At 44.2% G+C, this 16,773-nt stretch overlaps 1 protein-coding gene across 8 annotated transcripts in view; it reads left to right on the forward strand.

Annotated features, from left to right (window-relative positions):
* Tns3 (tensin 3) overlaps positions 1-16,773 on the forward strand; it is a 266,681-nt gene that overhangs the window by 43,277 nt on the left and 206,631 nt on the right. For 3 of the 8 annotated variants that reach the window (XM_078039770.1, XM_078039772.1, XM_078039773.1), the window contains exons 1-2: positions 1,230-1,538; positions 10,854-10,965. In XM_078039770.1, the coding sequence (XP_077895896.1) occupies positions 1,461-1,538; positions 10,854-10,965 (190 nt within the window). In that variant the 5' untranslated portion in view covers positions 1,230-1,460. Of the gene's footprint in view, positions 1-1,229; positions 1,539-10,853; positions 10,966-16,773 lie in introns of those variants that run through there. The other 5 variants (XM_078039777.1, XM_078039775.1, XM_078039774.1 and 2 more) reach the window with 3 other exon arrangements.

Consider the following 16,773-nt stretch of genomic DNA (forward strand, 5'->3'; position numbering starts at 1 on the left):
CAGAACCTGAGAGATTGAATTGATGACTGGAATTTGCACATGTGGTAGCCATAAAGGCCTTGCCCAGCCCACCCAGACTGCTCTCCCAATATAAGGCATTTGAACTTGCAGATCTGAGGTTAGTGTTAGATCCCCAGAGGCTGAGCTCTGGGACACAGTAGGTCATTAGAACTGCTTAAGGGCTGGGCCAAGAGCCAAGGCCAGTTGGGCCACATTGCTAGGGCTATACACTGAACTGGCCTGAGGCTCTGATGCAGGGGTCTTTTCTACTGCACTCCACAGATCTCAGGGAGTGGCTTCCGCTTGAGCACATCCATCTTCAAAGCAGTCTTTTACATTTGTTATAAGTTAGATTTGCCATAGAACTTCATTTTGTGGAAAGCGAGATCTACTGCTCTGTGAAAATGCACAGGAGGACACAGTCCTGTGGAAGTCCCTCAAGCATTGGAGAGGTGTTGTTTTGTCTTGGGGGGAGGGTCTCTTCTCTTGCCTTTTCTAAGTGACCCTTGCACTAGCCTGCTTTCCCCCTACCTAGTCTTTCAACTCTAGGTTTCTAATATTCTTCCCAAATCCCAGACTTAGAATGGGAACACAGGACTTGGGTTGAGCTGTGTTTTGTCCTGATTTTCTAGGAGAGGGATGGCACTAGGATGGCACCTAGGAGCAGTATGACACCCAGGATGCAAAGCTTGGGCAGTCATTTACTTTTGAGTGTCGTTTGAAATCCCTGCTGGTCATCGTCCTCCTCAAGCAAGGTCGCCCTCCTTGTTTTTCTTAGTTGAAGAAGCAAATTGTTGGGGAGGACCCCAAATACCACCCTGCCTTAGCGTTTTCCTTCTTTCCCTTCCAGGAGTACTGCTTGCCGGGTAGTGTAAATTACCGGTAGATACTGCCCATTACAGATGCGGGGTTTACTGGATAATAGTCAAGATTTTAAAATTCCCAAAGCCTAAGAGCTTGCCGGTTTCTGATTCTTTTAAGCCTCTTGGTCAGCGTGTTTAGAGAGGTTTGAAATCCTAGTAAAGCCAAACCCCGAGCCAAGCGTCGGTAATTCCAGTCAGATGGCGGCTGGCAGGCGCCCCCCTCCCCTCCCTGGAAGGCGTTTCTTCACCCACTTTTGCCGTGTCTGGCCGAGCAGCCTTCGCCTGGGCTCTCAAAGCTGCGGTCTGGGGCGGGGGAGGGAGGGCTAATTCGTGTCAGATGGAGGGACGCCGCGCGGGGCCCAGCGCTCTCTCCTGGCTTTTGTTCCCGGCGTCTGACTTCTGACGGGCAGAAGCGGCCGAGGAGGCGGTGCACGGCACCCACTGGCTGGCGGCCACCCAGAGCCCTTTCGGGTCTTGCGGGGTTGAGCATTTCCTGGGACTCCCGAACGCAGGGTGCCTCGGAGGCATCTTCTTCCCCAGACATCGGCTGGCAAGGGTCCTAACCCAGCGGGCTCTCCGTGGACCGTAGGGGCGGCCATGCGGCTGCGCGCCCTGACCCCCGGGCCGCCAGCTAGATTAGCGCGCGAGGTTGGGGCGCGTCGGCGCCGGTGCCAGGTGAGTGCGATGCAGACTTGGGGCTCGGGGTCAGGGCTGCGCAGGGTGCAGCCACCTTTCGGCCCGCACACATGTGGGCCATGAGGCTGTGCGCGCGTGCTCGTGTGTGTGTGTGTGTGTGTGTGTGTGTGTGTGTGTGTTTTGATGTCTATACTTGTGTCCTTGTCAGTGCGCATTGATCTTGCTGTGCTTGTCTAGCATGGCTTATCCATGCAACCATGCCCGTGGGAAGTTTGCGCTGGCCGAGGAGGGAGGGCCAATGGGGATTTGCCTGGTGGGGGGCCACCATGGTGAGTGGTGGGATCCAGTTCGGGCTGCCTCTTGGAAACGTTTCCCTGGATTCTTTTCTCCGGAATGGAACTGGGACACTGGCCTTTGCGCAGACTCGCTGCTCCGCGCCTGTTTCTTGCAAAGGTAAAGGAAGCCTTAAGCTTTGCGCTGATGTGTGGTGTGCACGGGGACGCAGGAGTAATGCAAGTTTCCAGGTCTGCGTGGGTACCCCCGGTGCTCTGTGCCCATAGAACCGTTTTTGATGGCCTTTGAATTACATGGAAGGGGCCCGGTGGTTCTCCACTGAGTTCTGCAGCCCCTTCTCAAAGTCTAACAATCAGGCTTTTACTACGTTTGTTTTCCTGGAAACTTCGTAAGGTTCTGAGGAGTGAAAAGTTGTCAACGTGCCAGCTAGTTTACTTCATCGTAGTTGCGCAGCGTTCCGAGATTTTCAGTTTAGCAGCCAAACGTGGTTGCTCTGAAGTGTGGGAACAATGTGTGTCCTGTGCATGGAGGGGGTCCCTCCTGCCCTAGGTACTGGCCCCCTGTGGGATGAGAAAAGTCTCTGAGGTCAGCTCTGCGGATGTGGGGAGTGTTTATGTCTGTTTAATTTCAGAGTAAAGTTGAGCTGGGAATGTGCTTTTGATCCATCTCTACCTCCCTAGACTGCATGAAGGTTTCTCAGGTAGCCAAATACCCACCTAAATCCTCTTTCAATGGTGGGGCTGAAAGGAAAGCATGGCTGGAACTGTGGGGGCTGTAACCCTGTGCTATTGCTTGTGTAACTGTTTTTGCCAGGGCAACCTTTAGCTAAGAGAACGTAGCAGAGAGGTCTTTGCATGATTTTGCATTTTGGCAGAGTGGAGCATGCGTGTAGAGCTCCTCCTTGCCCAATTTTGCAGATTTTTCTTTCTCAAAAGAGACTTCACCATCAAGACCAGCACTAATTACCGTGTCCCCCCTCAGGGAGTCCTTGTGGAACCAGCAGCCCTGTTGCTAGTCATCCAAAGTTTGGTTCCTAACAATTAAATGCAATTTAGATTCCTGAACTGAGCCTGCTAACTGCTTCAGCATTGCTGTGGCTTCTCCCCCCTCTGTGGGAGAAGTGAAAGCACAGTATCAGGTGAAGACAAGGGCAGTCTAATCCCGTCTAGTCTCTTTTCACAAGAGAGATGTTATGTACAGATGCGCGTGAGCAGATGTTATTACACTATCTTAAATGAACTCCTCAGGGGATCCAGCAATTGAAATAGTACCACAGTGCCTCTGCTGTTTGCTTCTTTGAGGTTTCTTGCTGTGGACCAGTGGGTGAGAAAGCCGAAAGCAAACAGTGCCTCTTTCTCCCTGCTTGGAATAAAGGTATTTGTAAGGAATAAAAGGTCACAGTATCCCTCCTTGGCCCACAGACTATGGCCAATTCATTTGGCCCACAAATATTAACTAAGGGTCCATGTTTCACTGTCTGCCAGCTGGGCAGAGGCTGCAGAGAATAAATGGGAAAGATCCTAGGAAATTGCAATCTACAACAGGAGAGAAGTCATATAAACAAATAACTATAAAACGAGGGACAGAATGTATGTGCCAACTGGGACAGTACTAGGGAGGGACGTGTTTGTTATGTATTTGAATGCAAGCTCCTGTCTGAAGGTGAAACTGGTCCAAGCACCCTGTCTCTCACCCACTGGCTGTGGGGTCAGGGTCGTGCATCACACCATCCTCCTTTGTAGGATGGTAATGATGGAAGTGCTCTGCTAGTATCATGAACTTCCTCATCAGAAACACCATTAACCTTTTGCAGGGCACTAGGTACAAGGCACCTGCTGTCAAAAACTCAGTAAGACAGTCTCCTTTGAAACAGTCAGACACAAACATAGGAAGGAATACATAACAACAGTGCCTTAAATGGATATAAATTCTTAGAGTACAGTCTATTATATAGAGTGATGGTTCTCTGTCTTGCCTACAGATTTGATTGCCTGGTGAACTTTGAAAAACATTCCAGTGTTCTGGTCCCCCAACCCGGTAACCTGATTTAATTGGTCTGGGGTAAAGCCTAGGGCAAACTGTTTCAAAAACCCTGCCCAAGTTATTCCTGTGCATTGATATGGTGTAACATTTGATCATCTACAGTAGCTCTGTCAGGAAACAGGAGGGAGAAGTGATTCTTTCCATTTATGGGTAATGACTTGCCCAGGGCCACTTGTATTGCAGGTGGCAGAGTCAATGCAAAGGCTTCTGCTTGGTTCAGGGCACTTTCCGTTTTTTTTTTTTTTTTCCTTCGAGTCTTGACTGGATGGACATAAACATAAGAAGAAGCATGATTAAGTGACAAGACTGCTGAGGAAACTGAAGTGGTCAGCAGTGACTTGGAGGAGGCAGGGTCTAGAAATGGATACCATAGAAAAGACCGAGTTACTAGACAGCTTGAATTGCAGGGAAAGACAGGGATGATCCCAGGGCATGCTTTGAAGTCAGATGCCACCTTGGAATCCATCTTTTGACAAACCCACTCCTTTGGTGTGGGCTTATGGAGTTCTCTGTGGAGAAGGATTCTGGAGCCATCTGGGGATTGTAACTCTGATTGATTAGTTATGCCTGCCATAGGCGAAGGCCTAAAGAGTTGTGGTCTGTGTGGTGAGTATGTGCTTTCTCTTTGAGAGAGTAATTGGTTCTCAGGGGAGACTTTGTTCTGCTGAAAATCAAAATCTAAGGTATTCATTGGGTTTGCTAGTTTTGTAGGACCCCAAGAGCACATTTTAATTGAAATTAAAATTAGCATTTTAAAACTGAAAATAAATTTTGAAAATATATCAAATTGTACACTTAAATGGGTGTATTTTTTTTTTTTTTTTTGGTACTAGGGAGTGAGCCCAAGGATGCTTAACCACTGAACCACGTCCCCAGCACTTTTTATGTTTTATTTAGAGACAGGGTCTCATTAAATTGCTTAGGGTCTCCTCAAGTTGCTGAGGCTGTCTTTGAACCTGTGATCCTCCTGCCTCACCCTCCAGAGCTTCTGGGATTATAGGCCTGTGCCACCATGCCTGGCTCCTGTGCAGTCTTTATAGCTGTTTTGGAAATTCTAAGTGCTTTGCATTTATACATGTGTTTTATAGTTTGTCTTTTTGTTGTTGTTTTTAAAGCTGCTGGGATTTTTGTTGAGATTGTGTAGAATCTATAGATTGTTGGGGAAGAATTGCATTTTAATTATTGAATCTTAACAATCTATAAACATGATATAGATCTCAAATTATTTAACAGTGTTTTGTAGTTTTTAGTTTATAGGTCTTTCATATCTTTTGTAAGATTTATTCCTATATTAAATATTTTTTATACTATCATAAATGTTAATTTTTTTTTCCAGTATTGGGGATTGAATCCAGGGGCACTCTACCACTGAAATACATCTTCAGCTTGTTTTTATTTTGAGATAGGGCTTCACTGAGTTGCTGAGGGTCTCACTAAGTTGCTGAGGCTGACCTTGAACTTGCCATCTCCTACTTCAGACTCCTAAATTGCTGGGATTATAGGCGGTGCCATTGCCTTGTTTGAAAGTGCCTCTTTATTTGCAAATAAAGTCATGCTGAAGATCAGGATTTTGACTTCTAAATTTTGGGGAGGGCACAGTTCTGTTCAAAACAAGGAGTTGTGAAATTTTGACTATAATTAGACATTTGTCTATTTCTCTTTGCAGTCCTCTCAGTTTTTCTTTTTTTAAATCATTTTCCTGAAGTTTTGTTATTAGGTAGTTGCATGTAAAAAGGATTGTTTAATCATTAAAAAATGACTTTGTCTTTGGTATCTTTGGCCACCCCAAATTTTCTTTGATTAATATTAGAAGTGTATATTTTTTGTTATATATATTTTTAAATTAGTCCTTCACTTATTTAATTTTTTAAAAAAATTTATCTAGTTCTAGATGAACACACAGTATCTTTATTTATTTTTATGTGCTGCTGAGGATCAAACCCAGTGCCTCACACATGTGAGGCAAGAGTTCCAGCTCCAGCCCCAGTACCTCACTTATAACTGAGATACTTACACTGTTTATACACATATGATTATCAGTATGATGAGGTTTAAATATGTCATCATATATAATATTGCAAGGACATATTTAAGCCTATTAATAATCACATGTGTACACGATACCTGGCTTCCCTCTGGTTGATTTCTTGTTTTCTATTTCTCCTACATTGTCTTTGTTGTTTTGCTCTTTTTTGGTGGTGGTAGTGGAGGGGCATTTTTAGATGACTTAAATTATCTTAAGATTTCATTTTATTTCCTTTGTTGGCTTCTTACCAGCAATTCACTATTTTGGAGTATGCCTTTGGGTTTATAGTATACCTCTCTAACTTATCAAAGTCTGCTTTCAAGTGATATTGTATCATTTCATCCTTGCTATGAGAGCCTTGCAATAGTATATTTTATTTTCTCCATTCCTGAGCTTTGTGCCACTTCCTCGCATATTTTACTTTTGCATAAGTTAAATATCACATTGCATTCTATTTTTATTTAAACTTTTGTCAATGTTTTAGTGATCCTTCAATAATAAGAAATAAATCTTACATATTTACCCATGTGCTTACTCTTTCTTGCTCTCTTTATTCTTTTATGTAAAGTTATATTTCCATCTATCATTTTCTTTTCGCCAAAGGATTATCTTTAACGTGTCTTATATGTCAGCTAATGATAAATTCTTTCAACTTTTCAGTTTTTGAATATATTAATAAGTTTATTTTATTCTCTTTCATTTTTGCAAGTCATTTTTGCTGGGCACAAAGTTCTAGATTTTCAAGACTTCTTTACTATTTTATATTGGTCCACCATCTTGCTTTTTTTTTTTTTTTTTTGTAATGGGGATTTAAACCAAGGGTACTTTATCACTGAGCTATATCCCTAGCCCTTTTTATTTTTTGTTTTGTTTTTAATAGAGACTTTCACTAAGTTGCTTAGGCTTTGCTAAGTTGCTAAGGCTGGCCTCAAACTTGCAGCCCTCCGGTTTCAGACTCCCAAATTGCTGGGATTACAGGAATGCATCACCATGCCTGGCTGACTTCTCACTTGTATTGCTTACTTTTTAAAATGAGAAGTCATCAGTTATCCTAATGGTTGGTCCCCTGCATGTCATGTATCTTTGTGTCTTCTTCTCTCCTCTTGTTACTATTTCCCCCCTGTACTGTATATAGGTTGAACCCAGAATTGCACACATTCTAGCTGGGTGCAGTGGCACATGCCTGTGATCCCAGCAACTCAGAAGTCAGAGGCAGGAAGATTGCAAATTCAAGGCCAGTCTCTATAACTTAGTGAGACCCTGTATCAAAAAAAAAAAAAAAAAAAAAAAGTCTGTGGGTATAGCTCAGTGATAGGAGAAAAAAAAAGAAAAAAGAAAGACCTCACACAATTTAGGCAAGTACTCTGTCACTGAGCTACATCTCTAGATCCCCTTTTTAAAAATTTTAGTTTTGAGACAGGTCTTGCTAAGTTGTCCAGGCTGGCTTTGAACTTGCCCTCCTCCTGCCTCAGCCTCCCAAGTAGGTAGGATTGCATGTGTGCACCACCATGCCTAGCTTCCCTCAGGTTGCTCTCCTAATTGTTGGGTTTGAGCAATTTGATTGTCAGGTGTGTTGGGGTAATTTTTGTCACCTTTTTTGTATTAGGAATTTGTTGTTTCTTGACCGTCTGGGTTTATAGTTTTCATCTTAGTTTAGAAAAATTTCAGCCATTATTTATTCAAATAGTCTTTTCTGCTCTTCCTTTCCTTCAGGGATTTCAATTATGGGTGTATTCTGCTATTAAAACTCTCCCATAGATATAATTAGCAAATAAAAATTTGCATGTATTTAAGCTAAAAAACAATAACAACAAAACTCTCCCACAGCTTCGAATGCTCACTTTTTTGTTTATTTAGGTTGACTATATCTCTTTGCTTTATTTTGGGAGGTTTTTATTGTGATGTCTTCCACCCATCTGGTTTTTGCAGTGCCTTTTTAGCCACTAATCATATCCAGTATATTTTTCACCTCAGACTTGTCTGTGTTTCTTCTGTGGATGTTTGACTTGGGTCTTTTTATATTTTCTAAGTCTCTACTTTTTGAACACTTACAGTGCAGTTATAATAACTCTCTTAAGATTCTTGTTTGCTATTTTTAACATCCCTTCTAGGTTAGTTTTGATTAATTATTCTCATTATAAGTTATATTTTCTCATCTCATCTCAAAAGTCTGATAACTTTTTTTTCCCAAGTTTTTAGTTGTAGGTGAATACAATGTCTTTATTTTATTTGGTTATTTTTTAAAAATATATATTTTGTTTTTTTAGTTGTACTTGGATACAATACCTTTATTTTATTTTTGTGTGGTGCTGAGGACGGAGCCAAGTGCCTCTCACATGCTAGGCTCTATCATTGAGCTAACACCCAGCCCAAAAGTCCTATAACTTTTGACTGGCTACCAGAGATTGTCACTGTTACTTTAGATGCTGGGAAATTTTTTATTCTTATAAGTATTCTTGAGCTTTGTCCTGGAATGTAATTAAGTTACTTGGAAATGGTTTGATCCTTTCTGGGTAGTGCTTTTTTTTTTTTCAGAGAGGGTGGATAAGTCAAGAGGAGTGTTGAGTCTAGAGCGAACTCTTCCCCATGAGTAAGGTAAAATCCTTCTGTTTTCTATCACTATGAATTTTGAGGTTTCCCAGTTGGGCAATGGAAGCAGGTACTATTCCCATTTCCGTGTGAGCATTGGATACTATTTCCTCTAATCCTATTTAGTAGTTCTTTCCCCAGCTTTGGATAGCTTACACACACACAGAGACACACTCACACACACAATTGTCAGTACCCAGGTGAATGTTTGAGGGAGACCTTATGCAGGGTTAGGAGTTCTGAGCAGTTCTCTGTTCCATGGTACTCTCTCTTGCAAATTCTTGCTGCCTTGTTCAACCCAGATAGTACACTGGGCTCAGTCTATTTCCTCCTTTTCTTCTCTACAGCCGGGAGAATCTTTTGAAGGCAGGTATCTGGGGGCAGCCTTGGAATTTATCTTATTTTCTCTTCTCTGGAGCTGCAGTCCTATAATGCCTAACAATGAAGATACATTCTTGAAAATATACCACATCATTAGTCCATGTCATGATTGTGCCAAAATCATAGAGTGTAGTTACATACACTAAGATGGTTACAATATCACTGGATAATGGGAATTTCCCAAGTTCATTATAGTCTTATGGGACCAGTGTCATATGTGAGGTGTGTTTTGACCAAGGCCTTCTTATCACTCTTCCATTTTTCTGACACAGTGTCTAAAAGCAATTGTTTTGGATGTTTGGTTTATTTTTTTTTTACTATTTCAGATGTGAGGATAAATCTAGTTCCTGGTACTATATCTGAATTAGAAGTTGAAGGTTCTACAGATTTAAAAACAATTTAAAAATGTGATTATATGTGTTTTTTTTAAAAAAGTTTATTTTTATTTATGTATTTTTTAATGTGGTGCTGAGGATTGAACCCAGCGCCTCATTGCACTGAGTTATAATCCCAGTCCCCGCTATTATGTTTTAACCTCATCTTCCAGACCATATTGCCAACCTCTTTCTAGGATGTCTTTTTAAAATATAACCCTTCTTAGAGATCTTTACACAGTAAAATGCCAAACTTTCAAGCACACAGGTTAAGGACTGTCATTGTGGGTTCCCTGTGTGACCACCATCCAGAGCATGAGGCAGTACCTCTTCCACCCAGAAAGTTTTCTCACGCCCTCTGTAGTCCACACCTCCCCCCCCCACCAGCTGACTGTTATTACTTCTGTTAACATAGACAAGTTGGCCTGTTCATGAACATTCTATAAGGAAACTGCTCTTCGTGGGTTCCTGCATGTTTGAGTTAGCATAATGCTTTTGATGTTCAGCTGTGTTATTATATGTATAAATAGTTAGTGCTTAAGTATTCCTGAATAGTATTCTGCCACATGACTATGCTGTAGTTCCCTCCTGCCCACTGTTCACCTTATGGTGTACTTTTGGTTTATTTCCTATTTGTGGTGCTTATAAATAAGGCTGTCATGATCATTCTTGTACAGATCTTTTTTTGAACATAGGCACTTAGATCTTTTTAGTGTACATAAGAGTGGATCATAGGGCAGGTATATGTTTTGGTTATAAGACATTGCCAAACTGTTTTCCAAAGTTATTGTATCATTTGTTTCATGTTCTCAGTGACATTTTATTTTCATAGCAAATTTTAATTATTCTAGTCAGGGAGTAATGGCCTCAATGGGTATGTATTGTCTAATAGCCTTAGATATATTAATACTGACAGAATGCACTATCACACATCAGCAACTAAGTGTAGGGTGACATTTGGTTACTACAGTAAACTAAATTCTTCTAAGTTCATCAGCTATAACTATGAGCCTTGACACAAATATAATTTGGTGGGTGAATAGCTAATTTCCTTCTAGTACTATTTCTTGTAACCAAGTTAAGGAGGAAGCAAATACATGTCACAAGCTGGTCTTACAATGGTCTCTTCTGCAGAAGAGCAAGCACATTGGCCCAGAGAGGCTCAGACACTTCACTGGTGGTGATTTTGTGGCACCTTTGAATGCCTTTGAGGGGAAAACAGTCATTTTCCCCTTCACATCTTTGTACTATTTGCTAATCATTTCTTTCAGAAGAAAGAGACTCTGGGAGTGTGTATGAATTACTTTGTCACAGAAGTAGATGACATCAGCCTCCAGTCTGGAAGGGAACAGATTGATAAATGTTGGTTCATGTCATGCTCCGGCCACCCCCCACGCAGGGATGTGCACGTTGGATGGGGGAATTGCTGTCTGTGACTCTAGGATCCAGAACACTGACCCACCCCGTGTCCTTGCCTTGGGAATTTTAGCATTGCTGAGATGCTTTCTTGTTCTTTGTTTGCTTGGTAAAGTCTCTGTTTTAGCTCTTTACAAACTCAGCTAGATTTATTATCTCCTGAGAAGGAAAAGGAAAGAAGAAACAAACTATGAGTTGAAGTGCTGACAGTTTCTTCCTTTACTTTTTCAGCCAGAAGAATTTACCACGAGTCTGCACAGTTTTAAGAAAAAGGCTTTTAAAAAACCCAAAGCCTGTGGAGTTTGCAAACAAATCATTGATGGTCAAGGGCTTTCATGCCGAGGTAAGTACATGCTGATGATTCACTCACTGATTGAACTGGAGCAAACGGACATAGCAAAATAAAAACATTCTTACTGGAGTTTCCAAAATTAAACCATGGACTCTCCCTTTGTGGCCTATGTTCACCCTCTACCTGTAGTTGGTAGAGACCTATCATATTTACGCAGATATGTGCTCATGAGGAGATTTTCCCAGAAAGAGAATTTACTCCCATGGGATAGGAGAGATTGATAACTCACGATCTACTCTCTGGTCTCTTCTGTAGTGTCTGTAGCTCTCTCTATTCAATTTGACTTTCAGACCTCCCATTTTTTTGTACTAGGGATTGAACCCAGGGGTATTAGCTACTGAGCCACATCCCCAGCCCTTTTAGTTTTTATTTTGAAATTGGGTCTTGCTAAGTTGCTGAGGCTGGCCTCAAACTTGCAATCCTCCTGCCTCAGTCTTCCAAGTTGCTGGGATTACAGGTGTGTGCCACCATTCCCAGAGACTTTCAGATTTCTTACCAAAGTTTGCAAATGAAGTTTATCTATTCTTTAGAGTTTGGGTTTATTGTGGTGTGGACCCTTGCAGGCTCTTTTACAAGTCATTGGTCCTGTTTCTAAATAGCCACCAGCTTGGCTACTTGATCCCTGAACGTCATGCAGTTAATGGAATTGACTAATTCCTTAATTAATCTGCGTAATGGATGTGTGGCTGGGTGGGTTAGTAGGGGTGCGTCAAACACCCCTTTGGTCTTTGAAGAGTGCGTACCCTCTACTCTTAGGTATTACATTTTCTGTGGGTTTGGGGGATTTCTTTTCTGGAAAATTTGTTGAGTATCAGCTAGTGGGCTTCTGTGGTATTGGACCTCCTTGATTCTTTCCTCCCTGTGGCCACCAAGTTGAGGGTCCCTATAGCAGTCAGACTTCAAGGGGCTGAGGATGTAACTAGGGACCTAAAAGGGTCTCTTGGGATTCTTTCCATGTTAAAAGGCATGGTTGGTGCTCCTGTCTGAACTCTGCTGTGTCAATCAGAGAGGAAGAGTGGGCTCAGTGGGCTCAGGGACCGCTGCCCCCTCTCCCTCCGTGCACTGCTTCCCAGTGGCTCCCATCCCTCAGGCCTGTCAGGTGCTGCCTTCCTACTTGAGTCCTTCAGGTATGGAGCACTACCCCCACCCCCACCCCTTCTGCTCTGATGCAGCTCTTGAGATCCTGCAAGGCACTTGGCCAGACATGTCCCCAACCTGCAGGAGAGGCTGACTCTGAGATTGACTTTCCTCACCTGTGGCACTGACGAAGCCCACCCAGGGGTGGACAAACCTTCCCTACATGGGCGGGGGGGGGGGGGGGCTCCTCTAGGGACTGATTGCAGAACAGTGGTTATGGGCAGCCACAGAGCATGCCTGTGCAGTGCTGACTGGCTGTCCTGCCCCCAGGCCTAGAGGAAAGAATGAGCCAAGGAGTGGGTAGCCTTGAGAAGGACGTGACAGAGGTGACCTTGTGTGGAGGGCAACCTCACTGTCTTTTTTGTGACTGTGACCTCCCTCTGGAGCACCCTGGGGGTTGAATCCAATCAGAAGTCAGAAGCCAGGGAGGCATCTGAGGAATTTTCTGCCTCTGGGCAGAGAACAGGGTTTACAGTCTACTCCAGGCCAGCTGGTGCGACATGGGGGTGATCCATGACTTTCTGGCCTGTGTCTGCATGGAGTGCTGCACTCCATGACATCCTGGTTGCTCTGAGAACTGTGGCCTGTCACTGGCAATTCCTGTGCACAGCTTGTTCAGTGCAGGAGGGTCACATCAGCCATAGCACAGTGGCTTTCTGTGCATACATGTATGGTGATGAGAAATGGTACCCTTGCCCTCAGAGTAACACCCCTCTCCGTCAGGCTTGCCCCAGAGTGACTGTGAGTGAAGACAGCAGTGCCTGTGTGTCTGCTCTCTGGGGTCGGTAGGGGCCCTGCACCCCTCCAGAAATACAGCGGGGTTGGGGGCCCTTGAAGTCTTTCTATATTGTGAATCTCATTCTCAAAGAAACAGTCTTATTTTAAAATTTGGATCCCCAAATATGACTCTTTGGTATGAGAATAAGGTCAAGGAGCATCATGGTTGATTGAACCATGATGCTGTGGTAGAGGCTCACATTCAAGGGGTCCCCTGAATCAGAATTTACATGCTCTGTGCAGTGTGGGGACAGGTATGATTGAGGAGCAAAGACTGAGTTCAGACAGCTGAACTGTGCACTTCTCCTAACCCCCACATGGGCAAAGTCTGCTCCTACTCAGAGGCTAAGGTGTTGGGTCCAGTATAACAGTTTTACCCTGAGGTTTATTTTAAGGGCTATATGAGATGGTCAGAAGGCCTGCAGGCAGCTTTGTGGCAATCAGCTTATTATTTCTACTGAATGTCCACAGTGAAAATCCATGGGTGGTTCCATATGTCTGATACCCACAGATCCTTAAGAAGGAAGAGGCCCATATTCTGGAAGATAAGAGGATCTCTTCCCTGCCTCCAGACTCCCGGCCTGAAGGAAATTCCAATGCAGTGGGAGGCAGATGGCACTAGGGAGGAATCTGCAGTGGTGGGCGCTGTTGGAAGCAAACACATTCTGATTTCTGGGGAAAAGAGATGCCATAGCAAGACTGGTTTACAGTGCAGTGTGTGTTGTGGCCCAGGGTTCACATGCACTGAGGGGACTTGGAAGCTTCTTGTGTTCTAGAAATGTCTGCCATCTTCTCTCCTTGGGATAGTTTTATAGGCCTTTCCCTTATTATGGACCTTAAAATTATGTTATGAGAATACTCAATGTATTCTCATAAGGTAAGGTCAGAATATTTGTATTCCTTGGGCTGGGGTTGTGGCTCAGTGGTAGATTGCTCGCCTAGCACATGTGAGGCCCTAAGTTCGATCCTCAGCAGCACATAAAAATAAAATAAAGATATTATGGTCATCATCTAAAAAAAAAAAGAATATTGTGTTCCTTTTATTGACCCCAGTTGTTGTGACAGTATTTGAAGGTGGGTCCTTTGGGAAGTGATTAGGTCATGAAAGTGGAACCTTCACAAATGGGATTAGTGCCCTTTTAGCAAAGAGACCACAGAGAGCTGCCTCACCCCTTCCCCCATGTGAGGACAAAGCCAGAAGCACCATCTATGGACCAGAGGTGGGCCCTCACCAGGTACAGAATCTGCCTTGACCTTGAACCTTTAGCTTCTGGAACTCCAGAAATAGATTGCTACCATTTCTAAGCCATTCAGGCTATTATTATTATTATTATTATTATTATTATTATTATTATTATTATTATTTTTGTAGCAGCTTTACTGCTTGCATTACCTCAGAATATGACTCTAATAAGTATGTTAACAAATAATAGCTTCTCTTTTCTGGAAAGTTTCAGGATTCTGTGTCCTAGGAATCTTTCGGACATGGACATGATCTTTCTCATTAAATTCAGTTACCGTTTGCGCCAGCTGCTGTGAATTGTTCAGGGGTGATCATGGGCCTGCCTCACAGAGATGCCATCCTTTGTCATGCAGGCTGAGTTGTCGGAGCACCCATGGTCAGAGCTGTGGGAATAGCTCAGGAAGTTCCATGGAGAAAGTGATGCCAGTTAGGTGGGTGTGGGAGGCCAGGTAGGACTTCTTGCCTATGCAGAGAGGTGTGGCTCAGAGGCAGCTGGCCCCAGATGAGTTAGGGGACACCCTGGGTTTTGACTGTGCCTACACATGGAAGGGAGCCTTGTGCTGATAGAGACTTTGGGCTTTTACATGGTGCCAGGGTATAAGGGCTGGAGTCTTCTGAGGTAATGCAAGCAGTAAAGCCGAGGTCCTGCTTACCTCTCAGAAAGCAGGGGATCCAACATCAATGCCTCGGCTCAGAGGTGTAGGCGTCCATCCCTCATAGTACCTGTAACTCGGATCTGCCACTCTTAACAGGCTGCAAACAGAATCTCAGTTCTTCAGGAAGGTGCGTCACTGCCCCGTGGTTTTTCCTCCCAGCCCTTGCCCTTTTCCCTCCATAACTGCAAACCATCAGTTAGTAGTGGTGGGGACTTTGTTGGGTTGGCAGTGGTCCCTGCCTTAGCAGGAAGCCCAGGAAGCCTGAGTGGACAGCTCTGCTTCATGGATCAGGGGTCCCAGTCCGTGCCACCAAGGTACTGGGGCAACAAAAGACAGGAGTTGTGCATGGTCCAAGCCACATGGGCACAGGGTAGTGTGCCATCCAGGACTGTGATCTGTACTTGACTTTTAGCCCCCAGGGTACTTCTGTTGAGCAAGTGTGATCCTGGTTTATTATGATACTTAGGGTGACTGCTATGGTTTGAACAGGGTTTGCCCCCTCAGACGCATGGTGGAGTTAAACCCCCATTGTGAGCTACTGAGAGGATTGAAACTTAATCCAATGGTAGTGTTTAGAGGTAGGGCCTTTGGAATTCTAGAGTATTAGGATTAAAAAGGTCATCAGGGTAGAGCCCTGTGATGGTATGAATACTGGTGACTTTTTAAGAAGAGAGAGAGAGGCCAGAGGACACACATGCACATACCCATCCCCCCCCCCCATACTCCTTGTGATGCCCTGCACTGTCTTGGGAATTTACTCTCAAGACAACCATCTCCAGTTGTGACCTCTCCACCTTGAACCAGAGCTGTCAGTGGAAATAAATTTCTTTTTCGCTTATCTAGTCTATGGTATTGTATGAATAGAAACAGAAAATAGACTAACATGATGACCAAGGCCCAGAAGGGCTCAGCATATAGTGGGCAGGGTGTGGTCCCACATGGGAAGTGCATTGGCAGAGGTATTTGCAGGCCCCTGTGGCACCGAAGGGGGTGGTTGGTTCTAGGGTGACGAGCCAAGCAGGGTGAGGAAACATAGAATGGGCCTTTCTTTGGTTGTTTACAGGTCTCTCTGCTCTTGGGCTGATGGCACCTGTGATGCAGTCTAGTTTCAAGGGTGTTGTCCCTCTCAGCACAGCTTAGCCAAGTGCACAGGGATTGTAAATTGTATGACGAATTTGGGCAGATAAACGCCTGGCTCATGGAACCACTCTTCTCTGTCAAATCCATGTGAGATGGCTCCGGATGTTATTTCCAAACATCTTCCCACAGCAATTAGCATGGTCAGCCTCACCCTGAGGCCAACTCCAGCCCGACCCCCCACCAGAACTCCCTCTGATTTCCCTGCAAAGGCTTGCATTGTTGATTCTGCCCAGCTCAGCCCTCCTTATCAGATTTGTCCAGTCCCAAAAGGACATATGACAGAACCCTCCAGAAGCCCAAGCAGGGAGAGAAGGCACCCAGGCCAAATTCCATCTGATAACTCCTGGCCTGATGGTGGTTATCCACTGCAAAGCAATGTGTCCCTCTTTCTGAATTCTGCTCGCTGTACCCAGCATGCCGCCCTCTCAGCCGCCTCCACACATTCTTTAATCCTGGATTTTGACCGAAATCCTTCCTGTTTTCTAAATCTGCAGCTATAAAGAAGTTCTGGACCCCTCCCAGCTGTTTCTCAGAAGTCCGGGTTGTTCGGGTTTGAGAGTCTATGTGCCAGGGACGTCTGGGTCATGTTAATTGATTTTACAGGCCATTTTGATTTTTAAAACTTACTGAGTAGTGTAGCCAAGCTGATAAAGCCAAGTTTTTGTTCTGCAGTGCTGTAAGTTGGATTTTTCTGGCGTCATGGGGCTGTTACTTTCCCTAGTTACTCAGGGTAGTGTGATGTTGCTGTCTGCTCACCGGTTGCCTGGGCCACTACCTGGGGAAAGACTGAGTGCAGCTTCTGAATGCACAACTTGGCAGCCAGGAGGGGACAGTGCTCATCTCACT

The sequence above is a fragment of the Ictidomys tridecemlineatus genome, chromosome 2, assembly GCF_052094955.1.
Source record: "Ictidomys tridecemlineatus isolate mIctTri1 chromosome 2, mIctTri1.hap1, whole genome shotgun sequence".
In the NCBI taxonomy this organism is placed as follows: domain Eukaryota; kingdom Metazoa; phylum Chordata; class Mammalia; order Rodentia; family Sciuridae; genus Ictidomys; species Ictidomys tridecemlineatus.